The sequence below is a fragment of the Humulus lupulus genome, chromosome 3 (assembly GCF_963169125.1).
Source record: "Humulus lupulus chromosome 3, drHumLupu1.1, whole genome shotgun sequence".
Taxonomy (NCBI): domain Eukaryota; kingdom Viridiplantae; phylum Streptophyta; class Magnoliopsida; order Rosales; family Cannabaceae; genus Humulus; species Humulus lupulus.
This window is the reverse complement of record NC_084795.1, coordinates 8,423,091-8,443,403: the sequence shown is the minus strand read 5'-3', so window position 1 is coordinate 8,443,403 and position 20,313 is coordinate 8,423,091. Positions and strand designations below refer to the sequence as shown.

At 36.6% G+C, this 20,313-nt stretch overlaps 1 protein-coding gene across 6 annotated transcripts in view; it reads right to left on the bottom strand.

Moving 5' to 3' along the window:
• Positions 1-9,425, bottom strand: part of LOC133821997 (mediator of RNA polymerase II transcription subunit 23) — a 38,775-nt gene extending 29,350 nt beyond the window's left edge. For all 6 annotated transcript variants that reach the window (XM_062254191.1, XM_062254186.1, XM_062254188.1 and 3 more), the window contains exons 1-8: positions 9,213-9,425; positions 9,070-9,113; positions 8,593-8,692; positions 7,462-8,433; positions 6,283-6,517; positions 5,585-5,805; positions 5,094-5,301; positions 4,091-4,371 (exon numbers count right to left, since the gene is read on the bottom strand). In XM_062254191.1, coding sequence (XP_062110175.1) covers positions 4,091-4,371; positions 5,094-5,301; positions 5,585-5,805; positions 6,283-6,517; positions 7,462-8,433; positions 8,593-8,692; positions 9,070-9,113; positions 9,213-9,308 — 2,157 coding nt within the window. In that variant the 5' untranslated portion in view covers positions 9,309-9,425. The remainder of the gene's footprint in view (positions 1-4,090; positions 4,372-5,093; positions 5,302-5,584; positions 5,806-6,282; positions 6,518-7,461; positions 8,434-8,592; positions 8,693-9,069; positions 9,114-9,212) is intronic.
• Positions 9,426-20,313: the final 10,888 nt, after the last annotated feature.

Here is a 20,313-nt window from a genome sequence, read left to right as displayed (position 1 = left end):
TTTTCTAAATTGGATCTTAAATCAGGATATCATCAAATAAGGGTACGACAAGAAGATGTGCACAAAACAGCGTTCCGCACTCATGATGGCCACTATGAATTCCGTGTCATGCCTTTCGAGTTGACCAATGCACCGGCCACCTTTCAATCCTCAATGAACGACATCTTCAGGCCTCATCTTCGACAGTTTGTGCTAGTATTCTTTGATGACATCCTAGTATACAGCAAGACTCGAGAGCTCCACCAACAGCACTTGGCCCAAGTTTTAGAACTCCTACGAACACATAAGCTTTATGCCAACTCCAAAAAGTGTGCTTTCTGACAGTTGCAAGTAGAATACCTCGGCTACATCATTTCGCAAAAGGGAGTGGCGGTTGATCCTCAAAAGGTGTCGGCAATGCTCCAATGGCCCATTCCCAAGACAATCAAGGGGCTGCGCGGATTTCTAGGCCTTACTGGGTACTACAGAAAGTTCGTAGCAAACTACGCTTGCATAGCACAACCTCTCACCGACCAACTGAAGAAAGATCAATTCCATTAGGGACCAGCCCCCGAACAAGCATTCCGTCAACTCCAAAAAGCAATGACCACAGTACCTGTTTTGGCTCTACCAGATTTCTCCCAGCCTTTCATCATTGAGACAGATGCTTCGGGGCACGGATTAGGGGCTGTTTTATTACAAAACCAGCGCCCAATTGCCTATTTCTGTCAAGTTTTGGGAGTTCAGGCAAGGAAAAAATCCGTCTATGAGAAAGAATTAATTGCGATTGTTTACGCAATAGCCAAATGGTGACCATACTTATTGGGAAAAAAATTTGTGGTGCGAACTGACCAACAAAGTCTGAGACACTTGCTTAGACAGCCGGTCATCGGCTCGGAATATCAAAAGTGGGTATCGAAGTTAATGGGAATGGATTTCGAGATAGAATACAAGCCTGGGACCAACAATAGGGTGGCTGATGCCTTATCACGACAGGTTGAAACACCCACTTTTGACTCTTTAGTTACCATGGAGTGGCAACTATGGCCTGAATTGGCCAAAGAGATAGCGGCTGATCCCGTTTTGAGACAAATTCGGAAGGATCTGTTAAAAAACAGCAAGGAACATCACAACTTCCAGATCTATAACGACCTCCTCCATTACAAAAATCAACTAGTAATCCCAAAGAAGTCGCCACCAATACCAAGGATTTTGGCGGAATTTCATACTACGCCATTTAGTGGTCATTCGGGGGTTCTCAAAACATATAAGAGGGTGGCCGCTGAGTTATTTTGGGAGGGGTTAAGAATAAACTGCTTACAACCTCTCCAGCTGGCCTTTTACAGCCCCTAGCGCTTCCAGCACAAGTATGGGACGAAGTGACTATGGACTTCATAGAAGGGCTTCCAAAATCTGAGGGTTGGGACACCATATTAGTAGTCATTGATCGCCTCTCCAAGTATGCTCACTTTATTAGGCTGAAGCATCCTTTTACGGCCCCGATCGTAGCGGAAGTTTTCACCAAGGAAGTAGTAAGACTCCATGGCATTCCACAATCTATCATTTCTGACCGAGATAAAATTTTCCTCCGCCTATTTTGGAGCCATCTCTTTAAACTCCAAGGAACTACTCTCAAGAAGCGTATGGCATACCACCCACAAACCGATGGACAGTCCGAGGTCCTTAACTGTTGCCTTGAGACATACTTGAGATATTTTTCCTACAAGCAGCCGAAACAGTGGTCAAGGTGGCTGGCCTGGGCAGAATATTCCTACAACACCTCCTATCATACTTCCCTAAAGAGCACTCCTTTCCATGCTTTATATGGGAGAGATCCACCACCACTATTACCATACCGCAAGGGTACAGCCATAGTGTCCGGGGTTGATGAACTACTCTCCAGGCGCGACGACATCCTGAATGACTTACGCATGCACCTACTCCGAGCCCAACACCGCATGAAGCTACAGGCTGACCTCAAGAGAAGACCCGATGAATTCGCCATTGGAGATTTGGTCTACCTCAAACTTCGCCCATACCGCCAGAAATCTCTTGCAAAACACTCCAACGAAAAGCTGTCTACCCGCTATTACGGCCCTCTCCCCATCATACAAAGAATAGGTTCAGTAGCCTATAAGCTCCAGCTTCCGGACCATGCCCGCATACACCCAGTTTTCCACATTTCGCAGCTTCGACGGGCCATTGGCACCTCTCCAGCCGCACCTACCATTCCACCGCAACTTACACCAGAATTAGAGCTTCATGTCGAACCCGAGGCAGTGCTTGACCTGCGATTTCCTCATGCTGCTGCAACCACACCATCAGAGGTCCTAATTAAGTGGAAACACCTGCTAGATTTCGAAGCAACTTGGGAGCCGTTCACCACTATACAGAACCAATTCCCTCTATTCCACCTTGAGGACAAGGTGATGGTTTTTGGGAGGGGTATTGATAAACCCCCAGTCCAGTTTGTATACAAGAGGAGACCACGATACACTTAGTTAGTATGGTTATGTATTTAATTTGATGTATTTTCATTTTGTTGTTTTTCTAGGTTTAGTGGCTGTTTAGTTTAGTTTATATTTTATTTTTGTCCTAGGTGGCATTATCACTTAACTTGTATATATAGAGGGGGTTTGTTTCTTGGTAGGGGAGATTAGAAAGTTTTCTGTGAGGAACTAAGGAGAGAACAGCCCTCTCGAACTGGTTGTACCTTGGAGAGTCTAGCCTCTCGAATGCTAGCAAGTTCTGTGTAATTGTTCATCATTCAATAAAGATTTCAGAGGTTTATTCATTCATTCTGGGTTTAACTACTGATAGATTGTTCTCTACTAAGAAAATTCTATCAGTTTATTCTTCTCTTCTTCTCTGGACTCTTATCTCTATTTCTGATTATTTTCGAAATTCTAGTCAGATTATTTAGGTTCCTATCATTGGCATCAGAGCCATTCCCTCCTCCGACCATGGCAGTTACACATTCCGAACAGCAAGAATTTAGCACCCTCAACATTCCTTTGGTTCAAGAACGCATGAACCACATTCCTTCTCTTCAAGAGTCTGTCTCTGAAATAATCTTACTAGAATTTCACAATGATCAGAAATAGAGATAAGAATCCAGAGAAGAAGAATAAAGAGGAAATATGAGCTAAAATAATATTGTACTGAGATTAAGTGTTCGAATACAGTGGTGAAGGTAATTCGAGAGACCTTCAGCTCTCCCAAAACCAATCCCTAAGGATCCCAATCCCCAAATAGACGAATCCCTTATTCTTTCCTAGAAAGATCTATTTGTCGACTTCTAGCTACAACATAACACTGGTTAATATGCCAAGATTACAAAAGTAACCTTCTAGCTTAAGTTGTCTTATTTCTTCTAGCGCAGGTAATATGTATTGGGGGCCTATTAGATTTAGTCTCAAGACCAAGAAAGTCTTGAAGAGTGCAGAGACATAGCATCTACCCACACCTTTGCTATTGAACAAATTAAGATTTATTTTTCCATTTAAGTGTTTCATATCCATGAATAACAATACTAAATTAACATATAGCACTGATGTGTTCATTTTCCATTCCATTATTGAACAAGTTAATTAACATATTTCATGTTTGCACTAATTTGTCTATTTTCCATTCATTTAATGTACAACTTAGGCATATACTTCACATTAAAGCTACAGTGTCACATTCTTGCAATTAGATATCATCTATCAAGTCTCTCTCCTCTCGCATATTGCTTTGCTTCATTTAAGCATTACTTTACTATTTCAATGTATATGCATCAAATATGGATCATCTCCTTGATAAGCCTATTTCATTTCTTCTTTTATCAACAGGATGGATATCAGTAACAAAGAGGGATTTGGAACCAACAGAAGTAAATAACAAGAAGTCCTTCACAAAAAAAAAAAATTAAAACTTGACATCTTTCCTAGCAAGACATGAGGAAGTAAAGCATTTATCCTACAATGGTCCTATGCACTTGATTGAAAATTAAACCATAGATTTTAGTAAAGACATATAACTACGAAGAAAAAAATAAAGTACCCCAAGTATCAAAAAAATCTTCATGGCTTAAACCCAAGGCAGTATAGCTAGCAAAAAGGAAGAATACCTGTCCAGAAAATAATGATTCTTCCATTTGATATGCCAGCTTCAAACACATGTTCATGGAGAAGCCAGATAACAGTGACATTGGCAGTGGACTTACTTCCCGCATCACCATTAACCTGTCATTGGCCTGTAGGCTTGATCCTGGTAATAGTTCTGTAACTCCAGCAGAAGACAACCATTGCATTACTTTTTCACAAGCTGGCTGCGCCATGGTGTAAGTCACAACCCAGAACATTCCAATAGACCTATCATCCATGTTCATGTAATCCATCATACGATCTCCTGGATTGAAAAAGAAACATAAAAGAGGAATAAAGGCCATGAATAAAAATTCTAAGGCAAAGTTCCTTTAACACAAACACTGCAGTTCAGAATGAATGTTACAGTTGCATCTCATTCATAAGAACAAAATTAAGAAATTAAACCAAGTGATAACAAAGGCTTAGTCTCCAATAAATAGCCTCAGAAATTAAAAAAATATATATTCCTAAAACCTCTTCTCTATTGGACATAGAAAACAAGCTAAAAATGATGCCACAATCTAACAATTAAACCAACTCTCTCCATTATTCAAATCTTTTCAAGAATCTTCCCATGCTTGAGAAGAAACCTGTATCAACCATAATTAATAACATGTGCACCTTATTACCCTGGTGGAGATACTGATTTATCCACAAGAATAAACAATTTTATTGAGGACATAAAAAATTAACATTCTTCACATCTGTATCAAGCACATTTCAGTTTCTATCAGAAAAGTGTACTGTGCACGGCAGTAAAATGCCAGGGCTACTAAGAGTAGAAATATCCTACTCTAAAGCCACGAAAACCACAATCAATATAAAAAGACATGTAAACCATAAATAGATCATGGATGTGCAACATAAATGGTACATTCAAGCATTCAACAACAATGTTTCTCAGCTTTCATTACTAGCAGCAGTTACTTCATTAAATAAATACAGCTGTGACACAAAAAAGATGACATAATGATCTAGAAGTACCTTTGCTCGACTGCCTCCACCATTCATCTATTTGTTTTCCTTTCTGAAGCTGCTCACTGTTTAAATATTCTCTGGTAGAAGTGTTCAATGACCAGATGCGCAAATTCTGGCAACTGCTTATAAAGTCAAGCAAGATCCCCTGAGGACTATTAGGGTCTGAGCTTCTATCTTCTCTATGAAAGGACATAATCTTTCTTGTTGTTTCCACCTACCAGACATATGATGCAATGTTAAGTTTATCTGTCTGAACAATGCACCCAAGACTAAAATATTGACCAGTCACTGCTGAGGAATCATAACGCATAACAACATAGGTACATTCTCTATGAACATAGTGAATTAATGCTCTATCCATTAGTGCAGTAGCTATGATTCACAAAGTCCTACTACGACTAGGGAAAAAATGTCAATAATATAGTAATCAAAAGAAGAAAGGCGTGATTACAATGTTGCAGAAGAAAGGCAAGAAAGTTTCACATTTCAAAAACAACCTTTCTAGCATCATTATTCAAAGCATTGATCACAAGCTCAACCCGGATAATTTCTGCTATTAGCAAAGTCACATGATTTGTCCTAAGAATATGGTGGTCACCTCCCTCTGTGAGGCGTAAAACCATTTTGTCCACAAAATCAGCAAATTCAATGCACCCACTTTTAATAAGAAAGTAGAATATATCCGAAAAAACACACCACTCTTGCCAGCAATTGATATCTGCAAGAATCAAGGTATGAGTTATCAGCTTAGACAATAACCATGACAAATATTTCTTATAATCCTAATTATTGACCACAAGTACCCACTACAATGAACATATATAGCATGGTGGTTTCAAGCAATGAGAAATTAGGACTAAAATGATTAGTAAACTGTTCTGCAGAATATCGACTTCTGTCAATGTAACTAGACCAAAGGAAGTCGCATTTTCAAGCAAGCTTGGTATGAATTTCAGATGGATTTTTTTTCCTCCTATCTTTTTCAGAGTGTTTTCACATTTAGAGCATTTTAGAATTAAAAAACAGATAAAGCAAACTTAATAAAAATGACAACTACACTTACTGTAGAGGGGAAATCTTGAAAAAAACGAATAAAAGAAGTACTACAATACTTCAGTAGTAAACATTATAGAAAACAATCACTTTTAAACCTCTTCTACATATTTATAAAAAATTAAATTAGTGAAAGTCTTGCCTGAGTTAGTTAACTTCAATAGCTCAACAAATCTTTCAATCGTTCCCTCACAAATCATTTCAGAACTGAAAACAGCACCCGGAGTAGGTGCTTGAGTTTGAGACCTATGGCATGGAGCAACAAGCAGCACACGCTTCCACCAATCAGGAGATGGAGTGGTGCGAAAAGCATGTCTTATACAACGCAAAGCTCTCTCCCAATCTAAACTTCCTTTCTGAATGGAAGTTGCAAGATCCTAAACCAGCAAAAACAAATCAATCCAATATGTAATACAAGAAAAGAAGCCTTTCCACAAAATAGTCCATGACTAAACACAAATACTCAAAAGATAAAGTTAGAAAAGTTACTACTTAGTCTAGTAAAACAAATAGATGAATATAATAAAAAGACAAATGTTGTACGCAAAAAAACTATTTTCACATCTAAAAAGTTACATCTGGACATACATAAATATATTACATTGTATTAGTTTGTAATTTTTTCTATTAAAAAACTGGAAATGCCCTTACTTTAAGAACTACTAAATATTAACAAAAGTTAAAAGAAGCATGACCTAAATACTGCAGATATTGAAATTTTAACTAAAATGAAGGGTGACTGAAGCTGTAATACATAAGTAAAGCATGATTTTAGATTTTCAGATTTATGGCTTTTTACCACAACATCACCCAAGATCAAAATAAAAGGCCAAACAAACTCAAAAGATTAAACAAAAATGAAATTAACTTTATACTCAACGCTTGCAAAAAGACGTAAAAAAAAAACGAAACATTCTTTTTGACCAAATTTGTTTCAGATTATGGCTCTCTAGCACATCATCACCCCCTCATCAATCCATTCAAGCACCATGCTTAAAATCAATTGGAAAAGGAAACTAAACAATAATAAACTGCCAGTTAAAATAAATTGTATGTATTTTGATTTACCCATTTGTTTAATGTTCATAGAAAACATAATGATAGAAAGTAGTATAAATTGCACAGATTGTCTATCATATCGAAATCCTAGCTTTACCCTCAGATTTTCTGTCTAATTAAATAATCAACAACAATAATAATATAAGGTATTAGGAGTCAAACTACCAAAAAACAAGAATATCATTACGCTACTAGGTTATGCTAGATTATTTCAAGAAACATTAACGGTGCATATAATAGTTTTTTTAGATAACTTCATTACCTCTCCGTGCATTGGTTCTCCAAGTACACTCGGATATGTAATTGGTGAATATCTCATGCCTGTTACTGGTTCACCTGAACTATTGGGAATAATCTGTGAGAAAATTCGTTGAGTTCCAAATGTAGGGCAATGAAGGTGTTGATCTAACATTTGCATGTGCATAGCCATCATATCTCGCCTCCTATGGATCTCCAAAATAAGTGTAAATAAGGCTTCATCATCAGGTATATTTTCTATAAACTGCAAGCCACTACGCAGTAATTCGTAAAAGGGAACTCGACATTTATCCTCCTCAACCAAAAGCCAAATTACATCCAAGCAGCTATGCAGCCACTCTATTAAAGCCTTGTCAGGTTTCCAAGATTTTAAACCATCAGATCCATCAATCCCCTGTTGTCTCTGATCCCAATTAACCAGCCAATTCAGCATATGAGTAAAAATGTCAGCAAGAGTCACTGGTTTTAGATTAAATTCAAGACCAGCTAAGATAATCTTGCAACAGAGTTGCCGTAGACTGCTAATGGCATTGTCTCTTATAGATGAATTCACCCTTGATGTAGACTGCTGTGTCACACAGGAAATATCAGATGACTTGACTGGTGATAAGGTTGCACAAGGAGCTGGTTCCAAGGATGATTGAACAGGGGACCCAATACCATGCACAGAAGGCAATGGAGAGGCAGGATTTGAAGACTGAAAATTAGATGAATTGGAGATTGTGTTTGAAGATGGCAGCACCGCAGGCTGTGATGAAACTGAAGCAACTGTTTGAGTTCCCTGACCCACAGTCGTTTCTGCCATAGAGACTGAAGAAAGAAGTGATGGCAAAAAAGTGTCCCAGTTAATATAACCAATACTACACAAGCTACGTAAAGCAAAGAGAAGAAATTCTGCTCGAGGTACATGTCCACTACACTGCACAACCAAAGATATAAGAACAGATTCTGTCACAGCTCGCAACTGTTCTTGATCCTGAAAATTAAGGGGCAGCACAGACATACAAAAAAAAGATTATCAAGATGCCAAAGATATGACTGATTAAAAACAAAAGCAAACGTGAATTACCACTAAGAAAAGTAAATAAATAAACGGGACATCATGATAAATTGATAATCAAATTATGTAGCTTACAGAAAACTGGCTCTGAATTTGTTCAAAATCCGAAAGGAACTGCTCGTTTCTAGGAGCTAGCTCTCGATTAAGAGCGACCACACGCTTTTGTGTCTTGTTTCTGTACTAGATCAGAGATGCAGTCAAATGCCACTAAATAAAGAACTCATAAATCAAACTATAATCAATACAAGCAAGCACAATAAATCCCAAATTCAGAGTAAGAATTTTGTATCCAACTCAAAATCACAATTTATATTATTTATACTTGTCATCTTAGCAGTAAGGTTCAAACACTAGTACCAGCATAAATATAAATGAAGCTCTTTCTGCTGAATAGTGTTTATAACCCTCCAAATTTTGCAAAATTTTCAACATAATTTTCATATATTTCATCATCATATATAAGCTAATAATGGAACACTGTTTATGCTATGAGATTTTGACCAAAAATTAAAACTAGAAAGGAAAAGAAAGAAATTAATAACATAAACTTACGGAGGTTCTCGAATGTGATCATCTGGTTTTTGGCGACTACTTCTCTGCAATAAATACATCAAACAAAGCAGAATTACACCAAATTCTGAGAGAAAATATACAAAGAAAAAGAAAGAAAAAACAAGCGAGCGAGCTGAAGTTACTCCTAAATATAGGTCAAAGAGATTGATAATGTTGGCTCGGCCTGGGTGGAACTGGTAAGCCCTCGAAGCTGAGGAAGGTCTCTGGTTTTGATCCATTTTCGCAGTTCAGAGCAAATATGGTGTTAGAGCGCCCGGGGTTTTGGCAAATTCGCCGAGCGAGTCGGGGCATAATACTGATTTTTTTATTTTTTTTGAAAAGTTGATTTATTATTATTCTTATAATTATTTGTTTCCCCTGAATAATGTTTAATTATTCCAATTAAGTTTAATATTTTGGAAAAGGCGCACACATGTTTTTGGAAGCATCAGTATAGACGCACATATTCCCATGGGATGGGGTCGCGTGAACTCACCATTAGTAGTAGAGTGCAGAATTCTCGTCTAAATAGAGAACGAGATGGTAATAAAAATAATTTTTAATTTCGGAATGTTAAAATCTCCACTTCCACTTTGATAGGACTCCAATTAAATTATTATATATTTTTGTAATATTTTATATGTATCATATATCTTCTTTTATGGGTTACTATAATATATTAGTAATTTTTTTAATATTTTAAATTTTATTTAGGATTATTTTTAATATTTTAAATTATTAATATTGTGTAATATTTTAATTTATATATAATTTATTATTGTTTATTCAAAATTGATTTTTTTTAAATAAATCAGTTCCCCGTGGGGATTCCCGGTCCCTGTAGGAGATTCTCCACCCCTTCCTCGACGGGGAATAAGCAGGGATGGGGATTAAAATTATAAATGGGGACGGGGAGAGCACTCCCCGCCAATTCCCCACCCCGTATGCATCAATAAGCATCAGTGCACCATTTTCCTATTTTCGGTAATGGAATAATTTTCGGCGTTGTTTTTGTTATGACTGTGTACATTGTAGTTATTTAGAACATTGTACAAATTTTCAGGAAATTCTGAATAATTTACAATATCAAAAATATGGTTCAAACAGGTTATCTTCCACGTGCATAAGAAAAAACAGTCACGCGTGCAACAGACTATTTGAACATTATTTTCGGTACTGTAAACTATTAGAATTCCGAAAATTTACAATATGCTCTAAATAATTGTAATATACATGGTCATAAAAAAATTTACCGAAAATCATTCCGGTATCAAAAAACAAGAGGAGGTGCACCGATATGTCCATTTTTAGGGGTGCATCCTAGTCTTACCCTAATATTTATATTTATATATATATATATATTAGAAATAATATTTTAATTTTAATTTATATAAGAAAGGAAATTAGATAATGTAAAATATTCAAAATTAATTAGCAATTAAAGTAAAACTTCTTGAAAACTCTACATAAGAATAATATTTTATTCAAAAAAAAATTAGTCTTAATTTGGGCTAGTTATAAATAATAATAACTTTTAAAATGTAATTAGTTATACGTTATTTAAGTACGGTATACATCTATATAGTAATAATTATGTATAGACTCAAATAAATATATATTATGTCATTTATTTGTACTAATGGGAAAAATCAAATATGTATTCCACATTTGAATATGTTAGGTATACTAGATGCAAGTATCATGCAATGCATTTTTTTGTTTAGTTTTATATATAAAATTTATTAAATTTGTATCATTATTGTATAAATTTTAAATAAATATATAATATTATGTATGAAATAATAACATGAATATATTAAAAGAAAAATTAAACTAATATATTGTTTATGATTTAAATATATATAATATGATAAATGATAGTATTTTTCATAAAAATTAAGATTATATATTATATATCATTGTTATAATGATATTTTATAATATTTAAATTTATATTAAAATAAATATTAAATGCCTAATTTTGTATTAAATATTATTATAGTAATAATATTTGAATTCATATTAATATAATTTGTAAAAAAAATAGGATTATATATTTTATAATATGTAATATTATCATGATTAAAAAATCAAATGCATTTAAATCAATTCATGCTCACCAAATTGTTTCATTACAATCAATCAATATCATTATTGTTATTGTTAACGTCGTTTTTCGTCAACTTAAGAAAGAAGATCAATTAAACAAAAATATACCAGAGGAAGAAAATTAAAAGAATGTAGACAAGATTTTTACGTGCCTCAGCAGTTAAAATCTGCCTAGTCCACGAGTCTATATTATTAATTTTTAGGAGTTTTCTGGAAACTTTTAGAGAACAGTTACCCAGAGTTTTCTCTCCAAATCTTAATATTTCGGTCATTTACAAAATGAATTATCCCTCTCTATTAGTAAAGAGGTTTTCAGAATGGCTTCCCATATATTTCGGGAAGTAATTTGATAAATCAAATAATATAATGCCTGTTGACCTGTGAAATTGGCCAACAGTCGTATGTACAATATACGACACCTTTTGAACGGAATAAGTAATATAAATGACAGAATACGATTATCTTAAGTAAACACACTGAAATTTATAATGGGTCAGCCCTGTTCTGATGAACAGTAATAACCTAATCCACTTAGTCTTTAGTATTGAGTTACTCGACAATTACAAGTATGAACTCAGTAATTCACTTCTCATAAGAGTTTTTCCAGTCCAAAAAAGAGAGTCCGAAAAAAAGTCATTTTTATGAAGCCCTGCGTCCTTTATTTATAGTACCCAGGAGTTGTTACACGATCAGTCGTACTGGAGATCGTGGTTTGGTACACGATCGTTGTGAGTGGAGATACGTGCCCACCTTCCCATGATTATGAGATCGCGGGTCTTCTCTTGTTTCTATAGATCGTGGTGGATAATGCATGATAGAAACCTCTGGGAAGTGCTAAGTCTTTGTTGGTATGTCAGACTTAGGTGCTAGGCCCGACGACCAAAGCTTGGGTGTTGGACCTGTGACCTTCTGGATGCTAGGCCTATTGATCTTCGGGGTGCTAGGTCTATTAATCTCAGTTTGAACGAGAGTAATTACTTCTCAGTGAAGTGTACTTGGGGGTTTAGGGCGACCACCCTATGGAGGATAGGGTCAGGTCGACCACCCCTAAGGTCCTTGAGCATATTGGGCCGACCACCCTGGGTAGGGTCAGGCCGACCACCCCTAGGGGGTACAAGGCTTGCTTGGGCCGACCACCCCTAGAGGGTATAGGGCATGCTTGGGCCGACCACCCCTAAGGGGTATAGGCTTGGTCGATCTTCCTATAGGTCCTGGACCTATCCTTTTTGTCCGTCGGTCTTTTCTCAATACTTTGTTGTTTTTCCCTGATTTGTGATGTCACGTGTCACATTCTTATTTGCCACGTCATCCTCGTATTTTTTAGGGATAACATTTGCCCCCCAAGTTTATTGTAATGTACTTAACATTATGGTAAACTTGATCTAGGCCTGAGAAACATGCTATAGCAGTACTTAAATAGTCAAGTCCCTCGGGACATTATATAGTACTTTTTACTATCGATACTTTGCTCGGTACAAATTTTTCAGGGAAAATTAGTAATTCCTAAAAATAATTAGGTTTTTCTAGGAAAATTAATTTCCTAAAAATCCACTATATTTTTCAAGGAAATTTGAAATCCTAACAATATAATATATATTTTCAAGTATATTAATTCCTAAAAATAATAAATATTTTTCAAGGAATTTGATTTCCTAAAATTATAAATATTTTTCAAGGATATTAATTCCTAAAAATAATAAATATTTTTAAGGAATTTGATTTCCTAAAAATATAAATATTTTTCAAGGAATTTTAAATTCCTAAAAATATAGATATTTTTCAAGGAATTTAAATTTAAACCATATTAGATATTTTTCAAGGAAATTTGAATTCTTAAAAATATCTTGTCTCGTGAGAGGTTATAAATAGATCTCTCTTTCATTACTGTTCCATGCGCCACTTTCATCTTCTCATCTGCTCCATGCGCCACTTTTAGAAGGATCTAGGTCTGATTTTTACAGGTCCTCATCAAACTCAGATATTTGGTAAGTATTATCTTCTAATCATCACATCTTTTAATTTACATGTGCTTAGATTCATAAGAAACACTTTGTTCAAGCTTTTCTCTATAAAATTCCTTAGCCTATGCGATTTCCAGGGTTATAAACCCTATACTAAGCGATTTCCAGGGAGTAGGGGTGAGCATCGGTCAGTTTGGGCGGTTTTTTCACAACAAAAAATCCAGAATTCGGTTTTCGGTCCGGATTGGTGCAATCCAAAAACCGACCGAACCAAACCAGTTTAAAAAAAAACCGACCGTTTTGGACCGCGGTTTGGTCGGTTAAACCGACCAAACCGAATTGATTATTGTTTTTTTTTTTTTTAAAGTTTTAGTTAAAAAATTAAAAATTTTGGATTGTTGGAATCCATTTTTGTGCGTTTTTAAAACATAATTATATAGAACATAATTACATTTACAAATTTTTAAGTTTGAAACATAATTAAAAGTACAAATTTTAAAATTTTTAATAATTAATAATTATATAATATTATATTATTATTTTATTATGTTCGGTCGGTTTCGGTTTTATTGGTCGGTTCACCCAAAATTTTAAAACCGACCGAACAGTGGCGGTTTGCACCGTCGGTGGTTTTTTCGGTTTAAATGGTTTTGGTTTTTTCGGTGTTCGATAGGTCGGTGTACACGGTTTTTCGGATTTTATGCTCAGCCCTACCAGGGAGAGGTCGAGCACCTCCTTGGCATGGGCCGAGTACTCCCTTAGAGGCTTTGGGTCGAGCACTCCCTTAGAGCCCTTGGGGCGAGCACTCCCTGATGGACCGAGTACTCATAAGTCACAGGCCGAGTACTCCCTTCCTTCCTTTAGGCGATATCCAGACCTAGAATTAGGGCTAGGCCGAGTACTCACAAGTCATAGGCTGAGTACTCCCTTCCTTCCCTTAGGCGATTTCCAGGCCTAGTATTAGGGCTAGGCCGACTACCTTAGGGGTTCATGGGCTGAGTACCTCTAGAGCTTGGTGAGCCGAGTAGTGTATGCCTTATGGGCCGAGTAATACTGGCAAGCATAAGCCGACTACCTGGAACCCTAAAAATAATTATTTCACCTCAGCTGACTTCCTTAGTGGTCTTCCTTGTACTGTAAAAATTACTTTTCTAGAGACTTGAACAGTCCTCTTGCACTTTTTTGAGGCTTGCGTCTCCGAGGTTGTCGGCCTAAGGTGGTAGGCCGACCACCTATGCCCATTTTTCTTGCTTGTGGATTCATGGTGTGTAGAGTCCAAGAACTTTACTTAGCTAATTGTTTAGTAGTATTATAGTATGTATAGTATTATCTTTGTTACTGTGGATTTTTGGTTCAGACCGAGAATTATTTGGACACTCATAGTAGTACTTATAGATTTTCTAAGTTTAACCTATAGTTTAAGAATATTTAGTATAACCTAAGGTTTGATTAATGTGACTGATATTAAGGATTATATTTATTATATTAGAAGGTTTAGACATCAACCAATAGGATTTTAAGCACATGTTATGAATGGTGATTAAGGATTAAGTATTTTTTAGGATTAAATTTAATAAGGAGTAAAGTTTGAATGTTATAGGGTCAGTCAGCAGCTTTGAATACGTTAAAGGCTTAGTCAAGGCTGTTTACTCCATTCAAACTTAGCTAAAAATGCGTAATTTCGTGTTTATATATTCAGCATATGCCGATATATCGCAGCTATAGGGGCGATATATCGCAGCACGTAGATACGGAAAACACGAGACGATGCACGGTCGCCTCGGGCATACTGGCCCAGGCGATATATCGCCTACAGGGGGCGATATATCGCCTCCTCCAGCATGAATTCAAACTCTTTTGAATTCTTTTCCTTTCAGCCATTCAAACTTCTTCAAAAGTCCAACATCTTTTGAACGAGTCTTCAGCCTCTGCTGAACGATTATTCAAATGATTTTCACCTAAAAAGCCATTATTTTTATTCAAGTAAAATCAAGATACTTTCATTCCCAAACTCTATAAATAGGACCTAGTACCCAGCCATTATTCACCTTTTGCTCTAAGTTCAGAAGCTGCTAGTGTTAAGTGAGTGTGAGAGTATAAACACCTGGTTTGGGAAAAACATAAGCTTAAACATCATAAGCTTATCAAACACTTTGGGAAGTGAGGTTCTATAGTATTTCGGTTGAGGAGTAGATTGGTCTTTCAAGTCTTTGAGGTAACCAAAACTCTAGTTCATTTCTGTATTATGTTATTTTCTTTCTCATAGTCTTCTACTCAATCTCTAACCTTAATCTTCATTTTGGTTAGGGAATCTAAGTTCTTGAGCACATAAGTTTCGGTAAGCATGATTCTCAAATGGTTTAGTCTTCCCATTTTCCTTTTCATCTCTTTTCTTCCTTCAACTCACTCTTGTTCATTATGGTTATTAGGAGTGTTCCAAAAGTCTCAACTCAGTCCACATATCCCGGTAACTTTGGTAAGGAAAATAGGCTAGAATCAATATGTTATATGCTTATGTTATCTTATGTTTTATGTTGTTAAATGTGTTATGACATGTATGCATGTATGTTTGTAGGCTTGGGCATATGACCCATATGACTAACAAGACCCCAAATGGGTTATGGGCATATGACCTACTTAGCTAGTAGGACCCCACTAATCCCATGGGCATATGCTTGTTTAGTCTATGGGACCCCAAGTAATAATGGTCATTATAATAAGTGTATGTTATATGTATTATGTTAAGTCTTTATGTTTCTTATAAAGTTATGTTTATGACTATGTGTTAGATTTTCCTTGCTGGGCATTAGGCTCATTCCTTTTTGTTTTATGTGCAGGAAAATAAGCTTTAGAGGCGGAAAGATTCGTGACGCTTAGAGGATGTGTATCGATGGTGAATGGAGTCAAGGGGTCGAGCGTTATTCGATTCGAGGATGTAGTTTCTGTTTTATGTCTTTTTACATGTATTTTCCACACCATTTATGTAATGTCTTTTATTTTAAATCATGTTTTGTTTTTAAAGACAATGGGATCCCATATCCTTCTTAGTATTCTATTTATTTGTAAGTAACTCTTATTTTACAAGTTACTCAATAAAATTATGGTATTTTCGTAAAAATGTAAGTTTTATGTATAGTTTCGTTAATGGTCCAAATAGTCTAGATTAGTGGGTCATTACATGGTGGTCGGCCCAGGCTTAGGCTCACTAAGCCGACCCCTATATAAAATTTTGTTCCTGACATGAACATGCCCCCAGCTGTTAGCTTTTTTATGCTCATTTATTAACTTTAATCTTTATTTTTCTTTTGTTGCAGATTTCCAGCTCCTCTTCATCGGACAAGTCAGTAAGTGAGCGTACTCCCCAGGAGTTTTTGGAAAGGTTGAAAAGGATTCTCCCTTGTTCCGCTTTATACTTATTTAGTGAGGAGAATTGTAGAGTCCTAGAACTTTACTTAGCTAGTTAGGTAGTAGTAGTAGTAGTATGATAGTTACTGTGGTTTTTGGTTCAAGTCGGGACTTAGTTGAACACTCGTAGCAACACTTATATATTTCATAAGTTTAACCTATAGTTTAAGAATATTAATTATAACATAAGGTTTGATTAATATAGTTGATTATAAAGATGTCATTTATTATACTATAAGGTTTAGATAGAACTAATAAGAGCATGACACTTGTCATAATCTTGTTTATTTGATGATTTAAGCATTTTAAGTGGATAATTCAAAAATAGAAGTTTGTTGAAGCTCTAGACCCTTCTAGAAATCGTTGGAATCTCGTATTACTCAGTCAAACTTGATTAATCAATTCAAATTATGCCGAAAAAGTGCATTTACGTGTTTAATATATTCACATATGCCGATATATCGCAGCATAGGGGCCGATATATCGCCTACGAAAGATACGAAAAACATGTCGACTTTGCACGAATGATCGAACCAACCTCGAGAATACTGGGAGAGGTGATATATCGCCTATAGGGGGCGATATATTAGCCCCACCTATGTATTTTTGAAAGTTCAGTTTATCAATTTTAAAAATAGCCTTAACCTCTTGACTAGCCTCTGAACGTTTTTGACTGAGTCTTAAGCACCTGTTGAACGAATATTCAAATATTTTTCAATTAATATTCATTATTTTATTAAAGCTAAAAGGAGGTAGTTTCACTCCTTGAACTCTATAAATAGGACCTAGTACCCAGCCATTTCTCTCATTCTTCAAGTTGTGTTCAGAGCCGTCAAGCTGCTAGGTTTACTATAGAGTGATACACTTGGGTATGGGATAAAAAGCTTTATCATCTTAAGCTTTATAAACACTTGGGAAGTGAGATTTAGAGTGTGTTTTCAATATCGAGGTGTAGATCGGTTCTAGTACATCCAAAGGTATTCCTATTCTTAAGTTCATTTCTGTATGGTTCTTTAGTTTCATTTAGTTTTCTTTACTTAAATCCTAACTTGTTGTTTTCGATTCTTGGCTAGGTATTTAAGTTCTTTGAACTTAAGGTTTCTTTTCGGTAAGCTTCTTCTTCTTGATAGTTTAGTACTCTCCTTTTCATCTCTTTTCTTTAGAAAAACTCACCATTCTTATTGTTGATTTTAGGAGTGTTCCAAATCCCGTCATTGTTATCAAATATCTCGGTGTTGGTAAGGAAAATAGGATAGATTTTATATGTTTATATGATATTGTAACGCCCTGGATAGCCAAGACCGTTACACTGTGTGTTTATAAAGTGCCAGACTTGCTAACCAAGTCGTTAAAGTAAAAATGTGTTACTGAAACAGTAGAGGAACTAGGGTTAAAAGTGTTTTGGTCTCAAAAGTTACATTTTCGTTACATGGGATCCCAAAAATGACAGTTTCAAAGGTCATTTACAAAATTTACAAGGTTTAAATACATTAGCGGCCGTACTAAGGCAAAAATGAGCAGTTAGGTAATCTCTGTCCTGACATACTCCTCGACCATGGTGATCGAACGGCTGGCTATGTACATTTCACCTCGGAGCTCTCCATCTCAGGCCTGGTCCAGCTTGCCCTTGCCCTTACCTGCACCACGTAGCACCCGTGAGCCAAGACCCAGCAAGAAAACACAACAATAATAGAGCATACACATTTAGCTGTCAAGTCAATTACACATATAGCATCTCATAAACTCAAGCCTAACAATAGTCAAGTATTTCATATACCAAGCATCTCATAAACTCATAAAACACAATGCACAGACGATAACCAGGGCTAGCGCTCACAGGCTGCTCCCTCTGTTATCCTAATGTTTATGGCTCCCAGTGGCCAATTCGCGCCCCGTGCGCTAAAATCATGAACGGTACTCTTAGACCGCTTATACGTGTTCCTTGGCATAATACCAACAATGACACAATACAACTCTCGGGAGCACTTAGTCCCATTCACAACCATATATTCGGGTACAGTTTTCTTACCTTTCAATTCACTGGTTTTCGATGCCACGTAGCCGCAAGCACGGTCCTCTACCCCGAGCCTCTCCAAAGTCCTAATCACAACACAAATAATATTCTTTGTCATTAACCAATCCAAGACTACCTTCCCGGAACCTAACCCACACTCTCGGAACCCCCAAAACCTTAGAATGACACCCCGAAGACATCCCCCGAACCCCCGGAGCAAAGGCCCAAAAATTTCCAAATGTGATACCCTGAAATTAGCCTTGTGCCGCGGCACCACATCCTTGTGCCGCGGCACCCACCAGTCAGAGCCTCCAAGCCGCGGCACACAAAACCCGTGCCGCGGCACGCCTTCGCAGCCTAGAATTCTGGGTTTTTCCTTCGCATTTTCCCGAGCTCCAACCTCTCCAAATCACCCCAAACTCCATCCTAAGTCCCAAAACCAACTCTAAACCCCTAACAAACCTCACAACAACCCAAAGACATCATGCCCAAGCTCACTCACACCTTCAATCCTAAAATTCACTCTTGAATTTCCCACTTAACAACTCAAACCAGAAAAATTATGAATATCTTGAACTCAAACACAACCCACACTTCAAACTCCCTATACCTTAACAAAAACAGCCTAATAAACATACAGAAACCTTACCTTAAGTGATGGGTTCAACCTCCAGCTCTTGACCTCCTTCCCCCTTGATTCCTAATTCTGAAATTACATAAAACCAGCCACCAACTTGCCTCAATTCACCTTCCTTAACTAAAATTCAGACTTAAAACTTAGATATAGCATAATCAAAATCTTACCTCTGAGTATTCTTGATCTAAGCCTGCTTGACAACTTCAATCACTCTTGATTCTCCTTCCAAAAGTTAAATTCAGTCTCTCCCTTCTTCCTCTTAAGTTTGCTCTTCCTCTAGGTTTCTAATTTCAGCATAAACCCATCTCCCCAAATATTATACGTATATGATATTCCCCCTTCAGCTGATTATCATCCATCCTACCAAATGTCTACTCTACCCTTCCACTAATACCCCTTCCTAACTTAACCTCAAGGCCATACTTGTCTTTTCACCAGCTTTGCAATTCTACCACTTTCCCATAAAACCTGTTACTCTCTAGGTTACTAACAGTTACGCAGGTTACCAAATCACCAGTTACCCCTATCTAGTTTCCTAGGACCGTCTCGGCACGTGCATCACGTTGGTATCACAGAACCCACGCGGTACAATTCACACATCATAATTATCACATAATCGTATAACATACCTAAATCATTATCATGCATCTTAATCATAAAAATCACACATAATTCCCATCATGCCCTCCCGGCATTCTAATCAAGGCCCTTAAGCCTTCTTAGTGAATTTGGGTCGTTACAGATATGTTATGTTTACGTTATGTATAGTATGTTTATAGTCCTTAGGCATATGACTTGTCTAGCTAGCAAGCCCCAAAAATTTATGGGCATATGACTTGCTTAACTAGCAAGCCCCACAAATCTATGGGCATATGACTTGCTTAGTTAACAAGCCCCAAGAAGTATGATGGCCATTGTAGTTTTATATGATGTATGTTTTATAGAATATGCTTTGTAGTCTTATGTTGTATATGCTAGTAGATTTTCCTTGCTGGGCAATAGGCTCATTCCTTTAATTTTTATGTATGCAGGAAAATAGTTATGGCAGCAGAAGGATTCATAGTAGCCTAGCTTGTGTATTAAGGATGAAGGGATTCGATGGACTGCGTGACGATTCG